At 29.0% G+C, this 21,282-nt stretch overlaps 3 protein-coding genes across 3 annotated transcripts; all 3 read left to right on the forward strand.

Annotated features, from left to right (window-relative positions):
• The first annotated feature begins 2,801 nt into the window (after positions 1–2,801).
• On the forward strand, positions 2,802–4,137 carry LOC142238952 (uncharacterized). Its single transcript, XM_075310716.1, has 4 exons — positions 2,802–3,142; positions 3,218–3,303; positions 3,372–3,507; positions 3,823–4,137. The coding sequence occupies exons 1-4, from the start codon at positions 3,010–3,012 to the stop codon at positions 3,993–3,995; spliced, it is 528 nt and encodes a 175-aa protein (XP_075166831.1). The 5' UTR covers positions 2,802–3,009; the 3' UTR covers positions 3,996–4,137.
• Positions 4,138–8,577: 4,440 nt separating this feature from the next.
• LOC142239180 (uncharacterized) lies at positions 8,578–10,507 on the forward strand. Its single transcript, XM_075310943.1, has 4 exons — positions 8,578–8,781; positions 9,353–9,456; positions 9,986–10,124; positions 10,194–10,507. The coding sequence occupies exons 1-4, from the start codon at positions 8,658–8,660 to the stop codon at positions 10,337–10,339; spliced, it is 513 nt and encodes a 170-aa protein (XP_075167058.1). The 5' UTR covers positions 8,578–8,657; the 3' UTR covers positions 10,340–10,507.
• A 4,173-nt stretch (positions 10,508–14,680) lies between these two features.
• On the forward strand, positions 14,681–19,552 carry LOC142240140 (uncharacterized). The gene is made up of 4 exons (XM_075311849.1): positions 14,681–14,926; positions 18,078–18,166; positions 18,818–18,956; positions 19,033–19,552. The coding sequence occupies exons 1-4, from the start codon at positions 14,806–14,808 to the stop codon at positions 19,137–19,139; spliced, it is 456 nt and encodes a 151-aa protein (XP_075167964.1). The 5' UTR covers positions 14,681–14,805; the 3' UTR covers positions 19,140–19,552.
• The last annotated feature ends 1,730 nt before the right edge of the window (positions 19,553–21,282 follow it).

Genomic DNA, 21,282 nt, shown 5'->3' on the forward strand with positions numbered 1-21,282 from the left:
ACAACGAAACACACATTTTTTTGCCAAAATTCGTTTTTATTATTCAACATAGTTCCCTTCAAGAGCGATACAACGATTATAACGACCTTCCAATTTTTTGATACCATTTTGATAGTACTCCTTCGGTTTTGCCTCAAAATAGGCCTCAGTTTCGGCAATGAAGATGTGCATTGCAGCCAAATTTTTTCCCTGCTAGCATCCTTTTGAGGTCTGAGAACAATAAAAAGTCGCTGGGGGCCAGATCTGGAGAATACGGTGGGTGGGAAGCAATTCGAAGCCCAATTCATGAATTTTTGCCATCGTTCTCAATGACTTGTGGCACGGTGTGTTGTCTTGGTGGAACAACACTTTTTTCTTCTTCATATGGGGCCGTTTTGCCGCGATTTCGACCTTCAAACGCTCCAATAACGCCATTTAATAGTCACTGCTGATGGTTTTTCCCCTTCTCAAGATAATCGATAAAAAGTATTCCATGCGCATCCCAAAGAGGCCATTACTTTGCCAGCGGACTTTTGAGTCTTTCTACACTTCGGAGACGGTTCACCGGTCGCTGTCCCCTCAGCCGACTGTCGATTGGACTCAGGAGTGTAGTGATGGAGCCATGTTTCATCCATTGTCACATATCGACGGAAAAACTCGGGTGTATTACGAGTTAACAGCTGCAAACACCGCTCAAAATCATCTACACATTGTTGTTTTTGGTCAAATGTGAGCTCGCGCGGCACCCATTTTGCACAAAGCTTCCGCATATCCAAATATTGATGAATGATATGACCATCACGTTCCTTTGATATCTTTAAGGTCTCTGCTATCTCGATCAACTTCATTTTACGGTCATTCAAAATCATTTTGTGGATTTTTTTGATGTTTTCGTTGGTAACCACTTCTTTCGGGCGTCCACTGCGTTCACCGTCCTCCGTGCTCATTTCACCACGCTTGAATTTTGCATACCAATCAATTATTGTTGATTTCCCTGCGGCAGAGTCCGGAAACTCATTATCAAGCCGGAAACTCATTATCAAGCCATCCATATATATTTTTCGCCCGATATGGATTTATATGGCCCCAGAAGCCAGAGTTTTGGCCCAATTTGGTTGAAATTTTGCACTAGGAGTACAATTAGTAATATAGTCATGTGTGCCAAATTTGATTGAAATCGGTTGAGATTTAGATATAGCTCCCATATATATGTTTTTCTGATTTCGACAAAAATGGTCAAAATACCAACATTTTCCTTGTAAAATCACCACTGCTTAGTAAAAAATTTGTAAAAATGACTCTAATTTTCCTAAACTTCTAATACATATATATCGAGCGATAAATCATAAATAAACTTTTGCGAAGTTTCCTTAAAATTGCTTCAGATTTAAATGTTTCCTATATTTATACCCTTCACCACTACTGTGGTACAGCGTATAATAAGTTTGTGCATTTGTATGTAACGCCAAGAAATAATTGTCATAGACCCATCTTTTAGTATACCGATCGGCTTAGAATTAAATTCTGAGTCGATTTAGCGATGTCCGTCTGTCTGTCTGTCTGTCCGTCCGTCTGTCTGTATATGTAATTTTGTGCACAAAGTACAGGTCGCAGTTTAAGTCCAATCGTCCTCAAATTGGACATAAAGTCTTTCTTCGGGTAGAAGACAATCGCTATTGATTTTGGAAAAAATCGGTTCAGATTTAGATATAGCTGTCATATATAGTTATGACCGATTTGATCATAAAGGGTGATTCTTTTGAGGTTACGATTTTCATGCATTAGTATTTGACAGATCACGTGGGATTTCAGACATGGTGTCAAAGAGAAAGATGCTCAGTATGCTTTGACATTTCATCATGAATAGACTTACTAACGAGCCACAACGTCGAATTTTCAGTGAATGGGCCCTAGAAAAGTTGGCAGAAAATCCGCTTTTTTATCGACAAATTTTGTTCAGCGATGAGGCTCATTTCTGGTTGAATGGCTACGTAAATAAGCAAAATTGCCGCATTTGGAGTGAAGAGCAACCAGAAGCCGTTCAAGAACTGCCCATGCATCCCGAAAAATGCACTGTTTGGTGTGGTTTGTACGCTGGTGGAATCATTGGACCGTATTTTTTCAAAGATGCTGTTGGACGCAACGTTACGGTGAATGGCGATCGCTATCGTTCGATGCTAACAAACTTTTTGTTGCCAAAAATGGAAGAACTGAACTTGGTTGACATGTGGTTTCAACAAGATGGCGCTACATGCCACACAGCTCGCGATTCTATGGCCATTTTGAGGGAAAACTTCGGAGAACAATTCATCTCAAGAAATGGACCGGTAAGTTGGCCACCAAGATCATGCGATTTGACGCCTTTAGACTATTTTTTGTGGGGCTACGTCAAGTCTAAAGTCTACAGAAATAAGCCAGCAACTATTCCAGCTTTGGAAGACAACATTTCCGAAGAAATTCGGGCTATTCCGGCCGAAATGCTCGAAAAAGTTGCCCAAAATTGGACTTTCCGAATGGACCACCTAAGACGCAGCCGCGGTCAACATTTAAATGAAATTATCTTCAAAAAGTAAATGTCATGGACCAATCTAACGTTTCAAATAAAGAACCGATGAGATTTTGCAAATTTTATGCGTTTTTTTTAAAAAAAAAGTTATCAAGCTCTTAACAAATCACCCTTTACAAATACCTTAAATATATTATGGGATCTTTCAATACTTTTCTTACTATGGAATTTATATTTTGTTATTGCATGAATATATTGCTCATATTCTCTCGATTGTTATCAGCAACTTTGTCTCACTGAATATAACCGGATCCCTAAAAAATTAAAAACACTGCTGCAACACTCAGAAATATGGAACAGAGAACAAACAAAAAACAAAATTCATCTCAAGATTTTGACAACTGATAATACATGAGAGCTCAGTAATTAATTTCGAATTTAACGAAATCAATTCAGTTTACTTACAATGACATCTGCAGTTGGATCAAGTCGGAAACCATTAATCTAATACCACAAACAAACCAATGGATGAATTAAAAAGCTTGAAATTAATTGGTGCAGCTATTGCCTTTTCTATGATTATTTCTGGTGTCTGCAATATAACATTAATATATCAAAGAGTGGATCGTTTAATGACAACTTTGAAATCGAATTTTCGTATGTAAGAAAAATTGTAGAAAACTTAAATGATTAGTATAATTTATGAGTAATTCTTTGCCGTTTCTCTTGTAGAATATGATAACGTTACAGTTTGTGGTTTTTACCATTATTTGATTTTAATCAATATCTCAGCTCTAATGATTTTTAGTATATACAAGGTAAGTTTTGAAAAAAATTTAAATATATATTTTTTGTTTTCCTTTTATTTATTATTAATTTTCTCCAGAACCGTCAGAGATGGATAATTCTTTGGCTTATTGTACATGGTCTCAGCTTTATGATTTACTTCACTTTTATTCTGATTGAACTTAACTCGTATCGCTTTCATGTATTTGGTCTTGTCCAAGCTATACGAGTGGCAAGTAAGTTATATGATTATATATTTATAATACAGGCTGGCTCATATATATTTCAACTAAATTCAAGTAGCTTTCATTTCTAAAGCTGAGATTTATTCAAGCGACAGTTCATTTTAGTGTTTGCAAGCTTACAAAAGAATTGGGCCTTTTGACAGATTTTCAATTATTTGGAAATAAAACTATTTCAAGGTTAATTTATATATGATTAAACATTCGTTTTTGTTTACAAATAAGCATTTCTATACAACTTTTTTTTTATAATTTAAATTTGGAATGTATCATTTATATTAATTCTGATTTTCGTTTTTGTTTTCATAGGTGAATCAATACTCTCAATTTTTTGTATTGTTATCTTGTTTTGGAGAATGCGTTCAGTTCACAAATACCAAGCTTCGCTAAGAGCGGAAGGAGAACATAACGAAAACAATATCGATTTGAATGAAGTAACACATGTGGAAAATGATAACCAAATTGTTGATGAACAACTTTGAATGATATCCTATAATAGTACAATTTCTTCCATGGATAAAATAAATTAATAGAATTTTCAAGATTTTTACCATAGGCAAATGATAAATGCGAAAATGACACTACATTTGTGAAAATCGGACAATAAATACTTTTATGGAAGTACTCGTAAGCCTAGAAGGGCCTCTGGCAGAGGACAGTTAGCCCCTCAGAATTTGAAATCGTATAGTTACCGTTTTATAGATAGAAGGGCCAAATTGGATAAAAACTACGAATTTTAGAAGCCCAAGAAGTAATGTGATATGGGTCTATATGAGGGCTATATCAAAATATGGACCGATACTCACCATTTACGTACACTTTTTAATGGTCAAAAAATACCTCTAGATTTCCAATTACAGAGAAATTGGATAAATAAATACGGTGTCTAAAAAAAGGCCAAGACCCCAAATATATATATATATATATATATATATATATATATATATATATATATATATATATATATATATATATATTATATATATATATATAATATATATATATATATATATATATATTATATATATATATATATATATATATATATATATATATATATATATATATATATATATATATATATATATATATATCCAACCTCAGTAATACTGGTGACATTTCTGAGGGTTTCAAAGCTTCTCTAAGTGGTTTCACTGGAATGTGGAACGCCGTTCGGACTCGGCTATAAAAAGGAGGTCCCTTGTCATTGAGCTTAACATGGAATCGGGCAGCACTCAGTGATAAGAGAGAAGTTCACCACTGTGGTATCACAATGGACTGAAGAGTCTAAGTGAGCCTGATACATCGGGCTGCCACATAACCTAACCTAACATATATATATATATATATAATATATATATATATATATATATATATATATATATATATATATATATATATATATATATATATATATATATATATATATATATATATATATATATATATATATATATATATATATATATATATATATATATATATATATATATATATATATATATATATATATATATATATATATATATATATATATATATATATATATATATATATATATATATATATTATATATATATATATATATATATATATATATATATATATATATATATATATATATATATATATATATATATATATATATATATATATATATATATATATATATATATATATATAACAACAGCATACTCGGTTCCAAAGAGTTTGTCTTTACATTAAAAATTTTGGTATTGATTCCGAGCCAAAGAAGCGGAGAATATAAGTAAAGATACTTTTATGACACAATTCTCTTTTAAATTTGGGTTTTGTGTACTTGCTTCTAGGAAGCAAATTTTAGTTTTTCGCTTTTTCAGCATTTTTTTCTTCATATGCCATCAAAGTCCTTTAAAAACGAGTTAACGACAACTTTATTTTCCTAATTAAGACGCGACTTCCAGTAGAAATTATGCTATGTTTCAAGTAAAAAACGTCTTTAAAATAAAGTGTTGGAAAACATGTTCTATATTTGAATGATTTTTTGCTTTATAGTGAAGATGCAAAAAGACAACAAATTTAAAGACAATTTCATTAAATTTGAAGGATTTTTCTGAATTATTAAAGTCAAGTTGACCTTAGCCCAAACATTTTTTCTTTCATGTTATGATACCCATTTTTAAGTGAAATCTCTTAATTATAAGGACAATGCGACTTCTTTCAAAAGTTAATCGACTTTTGGACAAGGAAAAAACTTTATATTAGAGAAATGCGTCTTCTATACTAAGCAAAATTTGCATTCGTATTTTAAAGACATGAAATCTTTGACCTCACGACAATATTTTTTCAGTGTGAAATAGGGTACATTGCGCTAGTATATAACCGCTAACAGCCATGCAAAAATTGGTCCATATCGGTCTATAATTATATATAGCCCCGTCAAAAATTTATTACAATAGAAAATTTTTTCAAAATTTTATTTCTATTGAAAATTTTGTCAAACTGAATTATATACGTATTTAATTGGCCTTTTTGTTTATATACCCCGTATGGACTAACTTACAATTTAGAAGACGGTGTTAACAAGTTTTAAGACACCTTGCGATCGGCAAGTGTTTAGAAGTTTCTACGAAATCCATTGTGGAGGGTACATAAGATTCGGCCTGGCCGAACTTACGGCCGTATATATTTGTTTTTATTGTAAAAATAAAAATTGTCTAATAAAATTTATTTTTTGGTGATAACATTTGAACTTGTTGAAAGAATTCAAAGACCTGCAAGAAAAGAACAACGTTTGCAATACCCCTTTTCCAAACTTTTTATACCCTCCACCATAGGATGGGGGGTATATTAACTTTGTCATTTCGTTTGTAACACATCGAAATATTGATCTAAGACCCCATAAAGTATATATATTCTGGGTCGTGGTGAAATTCTGAGTCGATCTGAGCATGTCCGTCCGTCCGTCCGTCTGTTGAAATCACGCTAACTTCCGAACGAAACAAGCTATCGACTTGAAACTTGGCACAAGTAGTTCTTATTGATGTAGGTCGGATGGAATTGCAAATGGGCCATATCGGTCCACTCTTACGTATAGCCCCCATATAAACGGACCCCCAAATTTGGCTTGTGAGGCCTCTAAGATAAGCAAATTTCATCCGATCCGGCTGAAATTGGGTACATGGTGTTAGTATATTGTCTGTAACAACCATGCAAAAATTGGTCCACATCGGTCCATAATTATATATAGCCCCCATATAAACCGATCCCCCGATTTGGCTTGCACAGTCTCTAAGAGCACCAATTTTCATCCGATCCGGCTGAAATTTGGTACATGGTGTTAGTATATGGTCTCTAACAACCATGCAAAAATTGGTTCACATCGGCTCATAATTATATATATAGTCCCCATATAAACCGATCCCCCGATTTGGCTTGCGGAGCCTCTAAGAGAAGCAAATTTCATCCGATCCGGCTGAAATTTGTTACATGGTGTTAGTATATGGTCTCTAACAACCATGCAAAAATTGGTCCTTATCGGTCCATAATTATATATAGCCCCCATATAAACCGATCACCAAATTTGACCTCCGGAGCCTCTTGGAAGACCAAAATTTATCTGATTCAGTTGAAATTTGGTACGTGATGTTAATATATGGCCTCAAACACCCATGCAAAAATTGGTCGATATCGGTCCATAATTATATATAGGCCCCATATAAACCGATCCCCAGATTTGACCTCCGGAGCACCTTGGAAGAGCAAAATTCTTCCCATTCGGTTGAAATTTGGTACGTGATGTTAGTATAGGGTATCCAACAACCATGCAGGAATTGGTTCCTATCAGTCCATAATAATATATAGCTCCCATATAAACCGATTATCACAATGGACTGAATAGTCTAAGTGAGCCTGAATCTTAATCGGGCTGCCACTTTAACCTATATAAACCGATCCCCAGATTTGACCTCCGGTGCCTTTTGGAGAAGCAAAATTCATCCGATCTGGTTGAAATTTGGTACGTGGTGGTAGTATATGATATTTAACAACCATGTGAGTTGAAATTTGTGGATGACAGTCTTTCGTAGAAGTTTCTACGCAATCCATGGTGGAGGGTACATAAGATTCGGCCTGGCCGAACTTACGGCCGAATATACTTGTTTTCTTTACGTTTAGACATACACAGAAAAAAAACTGTTTTATATGAAGAATGAACTATCTCGTTCGAATTCCTCCTCCATCCTCTCACAGAAGGAAAAAATCAACTAAAGTAAAGAACGAAATCATTGGCGCCAAATCATGACCATTTTAACCATACAGTAATTCATTCTTACTTTTCTTCGGAATCGTAGGAAAATTTGCCTCCTCTTTAGTTCATATTGAACTTATGTGTACAGTTATTAAACTTTATATTAACGGCCAAAAAGGAACATTTTTTTGCGCTGTGGAAAATTTCGAAAAAAAATAATAAAATTTAACTACAAACAAATATTTTTTTTTTATTATCAAAAATAATTTAAACTTAGCGTTCGTTTAACTACAAACTTTTTTCAGTGTGTGTATTCATACAAATCAAAATGACAATATGCTCGTAACATGCAAAAATAACAAAACTACAAAAAGTATATATTAATTAAATGTGTGACCATTTTCATGAATCTCCGTTAGGCTTTAACTTTTAGTTAACAGAAATAAATTGTCAATATCTTCTCTACGGCCTAACTCTAACAGAAAAAATGTCCACAATTAGGCAGGGTGACATATCCACAGTACGTTATAAAAATTAATTAGCCTACATTGCACAAACGGAACTCATTTTCCCCTATATAACAGATATCTTTCGAATATATAACGAGTATTAAATATTAAAGTTCATTGACTTTACCCTTACAATCTTCACCATCATACGTAAGTAAGTGTTTCGTACTCCTTTTCTTCAGAACAATTGGGCCATAAAAAAAACAAAAAATTCCCAAGAAATATGGTAAATTTGGAAACATTAATAAAACGATGGGTCATCTTGTTTGAGGTGGAACTCTTATGATTTTGCATTTTTTTTATCAGTTTATCTTCATCGACCAAACGTTGCAGTTGTGGATCTTAAATCAACGCATTTCAAATATAATAAGAAGTAAAATAAAGGAGTTTGTTTTTGTAACTAAGTAATGTCAATGGATACTCTTGCAAAGCAGAGCATTATTATAGGCGCATTCTCCATTGCTTTGTGTTTAATATTGATTTTAATTGAAGTTCAAGATTTGAGGAATATTTTGAACTCAGATTATATTTGTAAGTTCTCATAGAAAGAAACAATTTTGAATTGGAATATTAGACCCAGCCGTTGAATGTTTTTGTGTTAGATTTTGTAATATTAACAAAAAGTGTAAATATCAGATAAATCGAGAAAATTTTGGGCTTAAATAAATTGGCGAGATGTTAGAGTTACACTGAAAGAAATATTGTCGTGAGGTCACGTTTTTTCACTTGAAACATAGCATAATTTCTACTGGAAGTCGAGTCTGCATTTGGAAAATAAAGTTGTTGTTAAGTGGTTTTTAAAGGACTTTGATGGCATATGAAGAAAAAAAAAAAGGTTTGTACGCAAACCCCAAATTTAAAAGAGAATTGTGTCTTAAAAGTATTCTTACTTGTATTCTCCGCTTCTTTGGCTCGGAATCAATACCAAAAATTTTAAAGTTTTTTAAGACAAAATCTTTGGAAATGGGCATGTTTTTTTAATGTACATAAACAAATATATCGATACGATAATAAAAGGTGTTTTAAATTTTAGTATACATATTTTTCAAATGACATAATATTATTTTATTTTAATTATTTTTTTATTGCATTTTTCATGAAGCCGATGAAGCTCGTTCAGATCTCATTCAATCGGATATTATTCTATTAATCGAATATACCTCTATGGCTCTTGTTTGTATTCTGCTGATTATAGGCGCTGTAAAGGTACACGCAACCAAAAAACTTTTTTCCTTAAAAAAAAAACAAATTTTAGACCAACAAAGTTTTTTTATTGTCAACATTGTCTCTTTAACAGAAAATAAATCGTTATATGTGGTCCTATCGTAGTTACTAACTAACTGAGTTTACCTTAAGAAAAAAACAACTTAGACAACAACAGAAAACTTTGTTGGTCTAAAATTTCATTTCCCAGAAAATGTATTAATTTTTATAATTTATTACACCCAGAGAAGGAAAATTATCAATTCAAACATGTTTCAAGAGATCCATGTTACATTTTCACAGCGACCATGTAGCATTTTTGTCGGAAAAATATTCTTTTCTTGTCAAACATAACTTGCTTACCGAAATCAGATACATAATTTCCTAGAAAAGAACATGGTTTCGACAAACATGCTACATGTTTTCCGTGAAAAAGTAACATTTTTCTCTTGGAACATGGTTGGGGTGATCTTGTTCCTTCTCTGCGTGTAATTATTAACTCAATTTTAACTCTTTATTCTTCATTCTTCAGAGATGGTGGATTCTCTTAGTACCCTGGTTGATAGTAGCTCTAGCTGGTGTAACTTTTATGGCCTATATTGGTACTAATTTTCTCATATTGGTACCTTGGGAAGACTTAACTATCTTCATACCCACACTGGGCTTTTCAGGTGAGTTACTAAATAAATGTAAAATAAAAACAAATTAAATGAAAAAAATTTATATCTTTATATTTTTAGGTCTAATAACATTAATATTATATCCCGTTTGTGCTCTATTTTGTGATATATATCTTGAGAATGCTAAAAGAAAAAAATCACAAGCCGTTAACAACGAGAAAATGGGATGTGATCGTGGAGTTATGGAACATAAAGTAATAGTTTAAATTGTTGCTTTTACTACATTTCCTTACTTGTAGAATAATTCTAGCCTCCTGAAAGTAGGCAAACTTTTCCAAAATGGTATTCTTGATAAAAGATTGATTTTCACTTCACAATAAGTTCTTTTAAGGTAATATATAAAAAAAAATTGTTATACGTCTTTTAGCAGCAAATTTGGTTTTTTTTTTCTCGGTATACACATGGGAAAAGTAGAAAAACTATAGTCGCCTGAAAGTAGACAGACATACCAATTGTGTTTTTTTACTCAAAAAACTTTTGAAACTTCTTCGCACCTCATTAATTTTAAACTGCACCTAAATGGTCATAAATATACGATTAATTGTAACATGAAAGGGATGTTCTTGTAAGATTATATGCGTTATACAGTGGTGTACGTTGGTGCATGGTGTTATATGCGTTTTTTAACAGCAAATTAATTATCTTTTTATTTTCTCTGATTATATATATGGGAAAATTAAAAAGGATACAAATGGGAAAACAAAGGAAAATAATTAAATAAATGTATAGATATATGTCTTAATTAGTTAATGAAGTTGATGAAGGCAAGTCTACTAAAAGAAACACTTTTCCGCGAGTAATTCACAGTGGGTTGATAGTTTACCCACATGGTGACGATAAGAAACGATTGTAAATTTAACCGTCTTGCAGTCTAAACGAGTTTTGCCGGAATCAATTTGAAAAACACACTCTTTTGGTTTAGTTTTAAGCTTAAATCAACACAATACATAATTAAATGACAAAAAGAAAAAGTAACTAGTGGAATATAAAATTTTGTTGAAGCTTCATATCAATAGGAAATTTTGTCAAAATTTCACTTCTATCGAAAATTTTTTTAAAATTTTTATTTCTATAGAAAATTTTGTCAAAATTTTATTTCTATAGGAATTTTTTTTCAAAATCTCATTTCTATAGGAAATTTTGTCAAAACTTTATTTCTGAAAACAAATTATAAACATTTCATTTCAATCTGGGTTTCTACAGAAAATTTTGTTAGAATTTTATTTCTATAGAAAATGTTGTCAAAGTTCTATAGAAAATTTTATCGACATTTCATTTCTATAAAAAAATTTGTCAAAATTTTATTCCTATAGAAACTTTTGTCAAAATTTCATTTCTATAGAGAATTTGGTCAAAATTTCATTTCTATAGAGAATTTTGTCAAAATTTCATTTCTATAGAAAATTTTGTAAAAATTTTATTTCTATAGAAAATTTTGTCAAAATTTTATTTCTATAGAAAATTTTGTCAAAATTTTACTTCTATAGAAAATTTTGTCAAAATTTTATTTCTATAGAAAATTTTGTCAAAATTTTATTTATATAGAAAATTTTTTCACAATTTAATTTCTATAGAAAATTTTGTCAAAATTTTATTTCTATAGAAACTTTTATCAAAATTTTATTTCTATAGAATATTTTGTCAAAATTTTATTTCTATAGAAAATTTTGTCAAAATTTTACTTCTATAGAAAATTTTGTCAAAATTTTATTTATATAGAAAATTTTGTCAAATTGTTATTTCTACAGAAACTTTGTTCGCAATTTTTTGTCTAAATGTTATTTCTACAGAAACTTTTGTCACAATTTTTTGTCAAAATGTTATTTCTACCGAAACTTTTGTCATAATTTTATTTCAATGGAAAATTTTATCCAAATTTCATGTCTATAGAGAATTTCGTCAAAATTTCATTTCTTTAGAGAATTTCGTCAAAATTTCATTTCTATAGAAAATTTTGTCAAAATTTTATTTCTACAGAAAATTTTGTAAAAACATTATTACCATAGAAAACGTTGTCCAAATTTTATTTCTATAGCAAATTTTATCAAAATTTTAATTTTTATAGGAAATTTTGTCAACATTTTAGTTCTATAGAAATTTTTGTCAAAAATTTATTTCTACAGAAAATTTTGTCAAATTTAATTTCGAAATGCATTTATAATATTGATGCGCATTCGAGACTGTGTGTTTGCACTAAGACAAAAAGACAAAATTTTATTTCTATAGAAAATTTTGACCAAATGTTTTGTCATAATTTTATTCTATAGAAAATTGAAATAACTCTTAGTTGGAGAGGAATATTTTGCTAACTCTACCAAACTATCAAGAATTCTACCAATCTACCAACCAGTATAAAATATAATATATATTCTATAGAAAATTTGATCAACATTTTATTTTTATAGAAATGTTTGACAAAATGTTATTTCTACAGAAACTCTTGTCAAAATTTTATTTCTATACAAAATTTTTGTCAAAATTTTATTTCTATAGAAACTTTTGTCAAAATTTTATTTATATAGAAAATTTTGTCAAAATTTTATTTCAATAGAAAATTTTGTCAAAATTTTACTTCTATAGAAAATTTTGTCAAAATTTTATTTCTATAGAAAATTTTGTCAAAATTTTATTTCTATAGAAAATTTTGTCACAATTTCATTTCTATAGAAAATTATGTCAAAATTTTATTTCTATAGAAACTTTTGTCAAAATTTTATTTCTATAGAAAATTTTTTCACAATTTTATTTCTATGGAAAATTTTGTGAAAATTTTGTTTCTTTAGAAAATTTGTCAAAATTTTATTTCTTTAGAAAATTTTGTCAAAATGTTATTTCTACTGAAACTTTTGTCACAATTTTTTGTCAAAATGTTATTTCTACAGAAACTTTTGTCACAATTTTATTTCTATAGAAAATTTTGTCCAAATTTCATGTCTATAGAAAATTTCGTCATAATTTCATTTCTATAGAAAATTTTGTCAAAATTTTATTTCTACAGAAAATTTTGTAAAAACATTATTACCATAGAAAACGTTGTCGAAATGTTATTTCTTAGCAAATTTTTGTCAAAAATTTATTTCTATAGAAAATTTTGTCAAAAATTTATTTCTTCAGAAAATTTTATCAAAATTTCATTTCGAAATGCATTTATAATATTGATGCGCATTCGAAACTGTTTGTTTGTACTAAGACAAAAATACAAAATTTTATTCCTACAGAAAATTTTGACAAAATGTTTTGTCATAATTTTATTCTATAAAAAATTGAAATAACTCTTAGTTGGAGAGGAATATTTTGCTAACTCTACCAAACTATCAAGAATTCTACCAATCTACCACACAGTAAAAAATCTACCATTTTTGTTAGAACTCAAAATTTGGGAATCGTGATGACAACCCCATGTAAAATGCATTCTGATCCGGGAATCCGGATATATATTAGAGCGATCCAGAATCACCCATGTACACAACACTCACTATGCACATATTTTATCGCTGGCTAATTCGAATTTCGATAGTCTTTAGTATATTTCTGGCGGTGGGGTTTGATTCATTTTGGGACTTATATGCTAATTTCTTTCTAATTTGAAACTACACATGAGAATTATTCTTCCAAAATTTAACCATTTTTTCACCATCACGAAATAATTTGTTATTGGAAAAAATTTGATAGTTAGAAATTATCGATGGTTTGGCATCTCAAATAAATAGACTTTCACAAAAATCATCACATTTTGCACAGAAAATAACTTTATGATAGCCTTTATAGAATCAACCTTATCGGATAAGATTTAGACCACATATACATATTTCTGATTGAAATAGGACATTTTTTATATTTTAGTGCTTGATGACATGAATTCAAAACTGAATAATATTTCAATATATTTTCGTTACACTCTAATACCTCTGTCGACAAAACTCATTGAATAAACTACACTCAATTGAAAGATATTTGAATATTTTATGTATTCAGCTAGTGCTATATTTAATAGATGTACAAACATGTGTACGAGTATATGTAACCTAGGGCCACTCTCGCTCTCACACACTCTTTCTCTATTCTATCAGATGTACATTTATAGCGGGTGGCTATTCATTGTAAGATAGGCTGCTGTGCACTGTATTTCATATACGCTCTTTTCTCTTTTAGAACAATAGGAAAATAGCCCACAAAATATACATAATCAAATGTGAGAATACAAACAAGCCATTAGCAGAGTCAAGAATCATCTACAACTTATCTAAATGTCAACAAATAACCCAGAGAAATTTTCACTGCGTAAAAACGAATTGAGATCATTATAGAATATTCAATATGAAGAGTTTTTACTCTAAAAATATAGAGAAAAAAGATAGCCTATAGCTACGAGTATACGAAATAAAAAGGCCATTGCAAATACCTATTTGCTATATTTTTTATAACTTGTAATACATACAAATTAATTTATATTACATTTTTATTTTTTCAAATAAATTTCTTTAACCCCAACTACTTTGTTTGTGTAGCAAAACTATTGCTAATGGTCTCCATAAAGCACTGCCAGTATTCTATTCTCAGAGGCAGTCGATTATTTTTACTCATTCGATCGTGACAGCTGGTTTCTAGTACATATTTAAGTTTTCATAGAATTTTTAAAACAAAGAAAAATTAATAGAAAATTACTTAAAAAATGGCTGGTGATATCCTAACGCGACAAAGTGTAATAATTGGGGCATTTTCTACGGCTATAAGTGGTATATGTCTTCTAAAGGAAAGTCTCGACTTATGGGACATTTGGGAATGGAAAGAATGTAAGTAATTGTTTCGCAATTATAAACTAGAGAATATATGGGAAAATATTCCATAACATGTAAATAACAATGACTCATACATAATTACGTTTAAGAAAATTCATTTGGAACATATTTTAGTGACCTACATATGTTTATTGAATGGGAAATGCTTTATATTGATCATAAAAAAATCTATTGTCATTCGTTTTAATTGAATAATGAATTTTCGCATACAGTATTTAAATTGAACCGGCTTGCATTGAAGAATATGTTATCAAAAGCCTCATTTACATACACGTATGTATATTCCCCGTGAACGTCTCCACAGTGAAAAGGGGAACAATTCATTCATATCATTGAGAGACAACGTTTTTGTTTTGTCATTGTCAGTGTCGGGGACTAAAACCATAATGCAAGTGTGAAAAAAACGTAAATCTGGGGGTCAGTCTATCCATTTATTTGTTGATCGCAATTCAAAAAATTTTTACTCTTCTTTTTTTCAATTAACTTATAATAAGTTATTTTCAAATGGACAAGTATCAGTCCCATGTTTTCCTAAAAATACACCCAAAAACAGTTTTTTTTGGATCCGAAGATTTTGATCTTCCCTTAAGGATATTAGTATAGATTCCGAGCCAACCATGTGGCTTCTTTAAAATGTGGTAAATACATTTTTTAGCGACATATCTATCTGCCTTTAAATCTAGGATCAATAAAATCAAATTAGGCCATTTGTCAAATTTTCATTCTCTGTTCGCGGTATTTCAAAAACCTATTCACGTAACAACAGATGTCAGTTTAAAAACGGATACTTCAAAGTAAAATAAACGTTTTCTTAATTCAATAAAAAACTTTAAACCAAATGTGGTAAATCCTCAAAATAAGTCTTAGTCTATATTTGAAGCGTTTTCATCTTAAATCTAAAAATTCAATATTTCAATTAATTTAAATAAGATTTCTTTAAACGAAAAATGTGTTTCTTTACTTTAAAGGAAATTTGTCTTAGTTCAAAGACATACGACTTTAACGGAGGGACTCAAATTTCCAAAATTTGAGTTCATCCTAAAATTGAAAATAAACGGCATTTATTTTGACACCACTGTCGATGAATACGAGCGCTTGAGTTCTAGTGGTTAATCGAACGTGTAAATTGTCGGCAGACCTCTTTGGCAAGTCAACTCGATCAATTTGCTAGTTTGTTCACAGCCTGCTTAATTTGGAATGGCTTTTCATCGGTGAGCTCTTGCACTTTTTGGAATTTCATTTTAGCATGTCAAAAATTTATTTCGTAAACATTTCATTTCTATAGAAAATTTTGTCCAAATTTGATTTCTGTAGAATATTTTGTCACAATTTTATTTCTATAAAAAATTCTGTCAAGATTTTATTTCTATAGAATTCGTCAAAATTTTATTTTTATAGAAAATTTTGTCAAAATTTTATTTCTATAGAAAATTTTGTCATAATTTTATTTCTATAGAAAATTTTGTCAAAATTTTATTTTTATAAAAAAATTTTGTTAAAATTTTATTTCTATAGAAAATTTTGTCAAAATTTTGTCAAAATTTTATTTCTAGACAATTTTATTTCTTTAGAAAAATTTGTGAAAATTTTATTTCTATAGAAAATTTTGTCAAAATTTTATTTCTATAGAAAATTTGTCACAATTTTATTTTTTTTTAGAAAAATTGGTGAAAATTTTATTTCTATAGAAAATTTTGTCAAAATTTTATTTCTATAGAAAATTTTGTCAAAATTTTGTCAAAATTTTATTTCTAAAGAAAATTTTGTCAAAATTTTATTTCTATAGAAAATTTGTCACAATTTTATTTCTTTAGAAAAATTTGTGAAAATTTTATTTCTATAGAAAATTTTGTCAAAATTTTATTTCTATAGAAAATTTGTCACAATTTTATTTTTTTTTTAGAAAAATTGGTGAAAATTTTATTTCTATAGAAAATTTTGTCAAAATTTTATTTCTATAGAAAATTTTGTCAAAATTTTATTTCTATAGCAAATTTTATCACAAATTTATTTCTATAGAAAATTTTGTCAAAATTTTATTTTTATTGAAAATTTTGTCAAAATATGATTTCTATAGAATATTTTGTGAAAATTTTATTTCTTTAAAAAATTTTGTCAACATTTTATTTCTATAGAAAATTTTGTCAAAATTTTATTTCTATAGAAAATTTTGTCAAAATTTTATTTCTATAGAAAATTTTGTCAAAATTTTATTTCTGTAGAAAATTTTGTTAAAATGTTATATCTATAAAAATTTTTGTCAAAAAATTATTTCTATAGAAAATTTTTTCAAAATTTTATTTCTTTAGAAAATTTTGTCAAAATTTTGTTTTTATAGAAAATTTTGTTAAAATTTTATTTCTTAGAAAATTTTGTCAAAATTTTATTTTTTTAGAAAATTTTGTTAAAATTTTATTTTTATAGAAAATTTTGTCACAATAGAAACTTTTGTCAAAATTTGATTTCTATAGAAAATTTTGTCACAATTTTATTTCTATAGAAAATTTTGTCAAATTTTTATTTCTACAGAAAATTACGTCAAAATTTTATTTCTACAGAAAATTTCGTCAAAATTATATTTTTATAGAAAAATTTGTCAAAATTTTATTTCTATAGAAAATTTTGTCAAAGTTTTATTACTATAGAAAATTTTGTCCAAATTTTATTTCTGTAGAAAATTTTGTCAAAATTTTATTTCTATAGAAAATTTTGTCAAAATTTTATTTCTTAGAAAATTTTGTCAAAATTTTATTTCTGTAGAAAATTTTGTCAAAAATTTATTTCTAAAGAAAATTTTGTCAAAATTTTATTTTTATAGAAAATTTTGTCAAAATTTGATTTCTATAGAACATTTTGTGAAAATTTTATTTCTGTAAAAAATTTTGTAAAATTTTATTTCTAAAGAAAATTTTGTTCAAATTTTATTTCTATAGAAAATTTTGTCAAAATTTTATTTCTATAGAAAATTTTGTCCAACTTTTATTTCTATAGAAAATTTTGTCAGAATTTTATGTCTATACAAAATTTTGTCAAAATTTTATTTCTATAGAAAATTTTGTCAAAATTTTATTTCTATATATAATTTTGTCAAAATTTTATTTCAATGTCCTCCACAAACATAAAATATTTTTTTTTATAATTTCAGCCGAAGACTTGGAAGATCGCTATGGAAATTTAGCTATATATACCACTTTCCTTCTATTTTCTATACTCCTAGTTTGGGGTGCTCATAAAGTAAGTAATACTTCAATAATGTATAATGATAAAATAATAATGATAAAACTTTTTGAATAAAAGGATTAATTAAATTTACAATAAAATTAAATAGTTAAAATGAATTTAATTTAGTATATTTTTACAAAAAAAAAATTAATACAATTAGGAAACTAATTACTCCAAAGAAATTTTAAGTGAAAATTCTTCAATCACAAAAATGATAATACACCGAAAAAATAGGGTCAAAAATATAAAAAATATGCAACCAAAATTGTATCATGCACTTAACACAATATTAAGGATAAATTGCATTAATATAATTTTTAAAAAATAAAGTTTATAATCTTTGGACATGATTCTTTAAATTTTCCGTCCATCATATACCTTTGAAATAAAACAAATTTTATTCAAAGTAATTAAAATCGTGTTAGATTAAAAGAAATAATCCTTGAATTAAATGAGATATTGAATCCTCAATAAAATCCTTAATTAAAAAAGCTTCAAATAAACACTTAAACTTATTTTGAGGATTTTGCATCTTTGATAGTTAATTTTAATTAAAACCACTTTAAGTAAGCTGTATTTGAATAAATCGAAATTTCACAATAAAAAATTATTATTTTTTTAATTTAAATGTAAATTAAATTACATAACATTTCCATTTTTCAGAGACGTCATCTGTTAATGACACCTTGGATGATATGCGGCTTTGGTTTGGTTGCCCTCTATATCTTTGCTCTTGCTTGCAATTTCAATCATTTGCCCATGGTTCGTGTGGAAACTCTTGCAATATATTTGGCCACTATTGGTATGTCACGAATTATTTTTTTTTTTGGACATCAAAATTTGTATGTATGATTTTAATCATATTTTCTATATTTTAGGTGCTCAAATCTTGATACTGTACACTCTTTGCTGTCAATTTTGTAAAATAAAAAACGAAAGATCTGAGGATCAGAAAGCGAAACGCAACAACTATCACAAGATTTGAAGTTTGTTGGCCGAATAGTTATAAAAAGATAAGCAATGTACTTTAATTCTTTAGAGTAGTTAAGTAGAACAAATATATATATGATAAATAAATTAAATTTAATATCAAAATTATTTGCAATTTAATAAATATAATCAAACCAAAGTCAGAAAATGTATATTATACCTATAATCAATTAAATTATTATATTTAATTACATATAATTATTTTTATTATACATAAAATTTGTTTGTTATTTCCAAGAAAATAACATGTTAATAGCATTATGGTCTTGAAACATGTTTGAGGAGATCACATTCCTTCTCTGCATGATGATTCAGCACTTTCTTAGACCGATCACCCAGTTCCATTTTGAATGGAGGTGTGACTCTTATTAGAATCCGCTAAACAATAAAACCTCGATTTAAAACAAATATTGTGATTTTTAAATTATTAATATTTTCAGTAGAAATTTGGTTTCAAATTCATTCACTCTTTGCCGGGATGAATTCTTGTATGCTAGTGACATCATAAAAAAAAAATTTGGAAATATCCCGCAAAAAAAGAGCTTACAAAAAAAGTTGTTTGGATCCCCCATTTTTGTGATTCGGAAGTAGTGCAAACTTGGATCATCTCCAATAAATTTTACATGGACTTGTCATTGGAAGGAAGTACTCCATTTTTGGATCCTTTGCATTGCTTTAGAAGTTGTGGATGAAGAAATTTTAAAAACCAAAAACAATTTTTTTTTCTCCAATTTCACTTTTTTATTTTTATCAGTATTTTTTGTTACGCTTTTATTTTTATACCCTGCGCCACACTGTGGAACAGGGTATTATAAGTTAGTGCATATGTTTGTAACACCCAGATGGAGACGAGATAGACATATGGTGTCTTTGGCAATAATGCTCAGGGTGGGTCCCTGAGTCGATATAACCATGTCCGTCTGTCCGTCCGTCTGTCTGTGAACACATTTTTGTGATCAAAGTCTAGGTCGCAATTTAAGTCCAATCGCCTTCAAATTTGGCACATGTTCCTAATTTGGGTCAGAATAGAACCCTATTGATTTTGGAAGAAATCGGTTCAGATTTAGATATAGCTCCCATATATATCTTTCGCCCGATATGCACTAATATGGACCCAGCAACCAGAGTTTTATACCGATTTGTTTGAAATTTTGTACAAACATAACACTTAGACTAATATGGACTAATATGGTCCTAAAAGCCAGAGTTTTGGCCCAATTTGGTTGAAATTTTGCACAGGGAGTAGATTTAGCATTGTAGCTATGCGTGCCAAATTTGGTTGCAATCGATTCAGATTTAGATATAGCTCCCATATATATCTTTTGCCCGATATGGACTTAAATGGACCCAGAAGCCAGAGTTTTATCCCGATTAGCTTGAAATTTTGCACAAGTAGTAAAATTGGTAGTAAAGTTATGTGTGCCAAATTTGATTGAAATCGGTTCAGATTTAGATAAAGCTGCCATATATATTTTTCGCCCGATATGGACTTATATGGCCCCAGAAGACAGAGTTTTGGCCCAATTTGGTTGAAATTTTGCACTAAGAGTACAATTAGTAATATAGTCATGTGTGCCAAATTTGATTGAAATCGGTTCAGATTTAGATATAGCTCCCATATATATGTTTTTCTGATTTCGACAAAAATGGTCAAAATACCAACATTTTCCGTGTTAAATCGTCACTGCTTAGTCGAAAAGTTGTAAAAATGACTCTAATTTTACTAAACTTCTAATACATATATATCGAGCGATAAATCATAAATAAACTTTTGCAAAGTTTCCTTTAAATTGCTTCAGATTTAAATGTTTAACTGCACTACTAATTGTACTCCGAGTGCAAAATTTCAAACAAATTGGGCCAAAACTCTGGCTTCTAGGACCATATTAGTCCATATCGGGCGAAAGATATATATGGGAGCTATATCTAAATCTGAATCGATTTCAACCAAATATGGCACGCATAGCTACAATGCTAAATCTACTTCCTGTGCAAAATTTCAACCAAATTGGGCCAAAACTCTGGCTTTTAGGACCATATTACTCCATATCGGGCGAAAGATATATATGGGAGCTATATCTAAATCTGAAGCGATTTCTTCCAAAATCAATAGGGTTCTATTCTGACCCAAATTAGGA

Source organism: Haematobia irritans, chromosome 5, assembly GCF_050003625.1.
Source record: "Haematobia irritans isolate KBUSLIRL chromosome 5, ASM5000362v1, whole genome shotgun sequence".
Classification (NCBI taxonomy): Eukaryota; Metazoa; Arthropoda; class Insecta; order Diptera; family Muscidae; genus Haematobia; species Haematobia irritans.

Coding starts and splice junctions, on each gene's coding strand:
- LOC142238952 (XM_075310716.1), top strand. CDS start 3,010: ATGGATGAATTAAAAAGCTTGAAATTAATTGGTGCAGCTATTGCCTTT. Junction 3,143..3,217: donor AACTTTGAAATCGAATTTTC/GTATGTAAGAAA, acceptor TTTCTCTTGTAG/AATATGATAACGTTACAGTT. Junction 3,304..3,371: donor TGATTTTTAGTATATACAAG/GTAAGTTTTGAA, acceptor AATTTTCTCCAG/AACCGTCAGAGATGGATAAT.
- LOC142239180 (XM_075310943.1), top strand. CDS start 8,658: ATGTCAATGGATACTCTTGCAAAGCAGAGCATTATTATAGGCGCATTC. Junction 9,457..9,985: donor TGATTATAGGCGCTGTAAAG/GTACACGCAACC, acceptor TTCATTCTTCAG/AGATGGTGGATTCTCTTAGT. Junction 10,125..10,193: donor ACCCACACTGGGCTTTTCAG/GTGAGTTACTAA, acceptor TTATATTTTTAG/GTCTAATAACATTAATATTA.
- LOC142240140 (XM_075311849.1), top strand. CDS start 14,806: ATGGCTGGTGATATCCTAACGCGACAAAGTGTAATAATTGGGGCATTT. Junction 14,927..18,077: donor CATTTGGGAATGGAAAGAAT/GTAAGTAATTGT, acceptor TTATAATTTCAG/CCGAAGACTTGGAAGATCGC. Junction 18,957..19,032: donor AATATATTTGGCCACTATTG/GTATGTCACGAA, acceptor TCTATATTTTAG/GTGCTCAAATCTTGATACTG.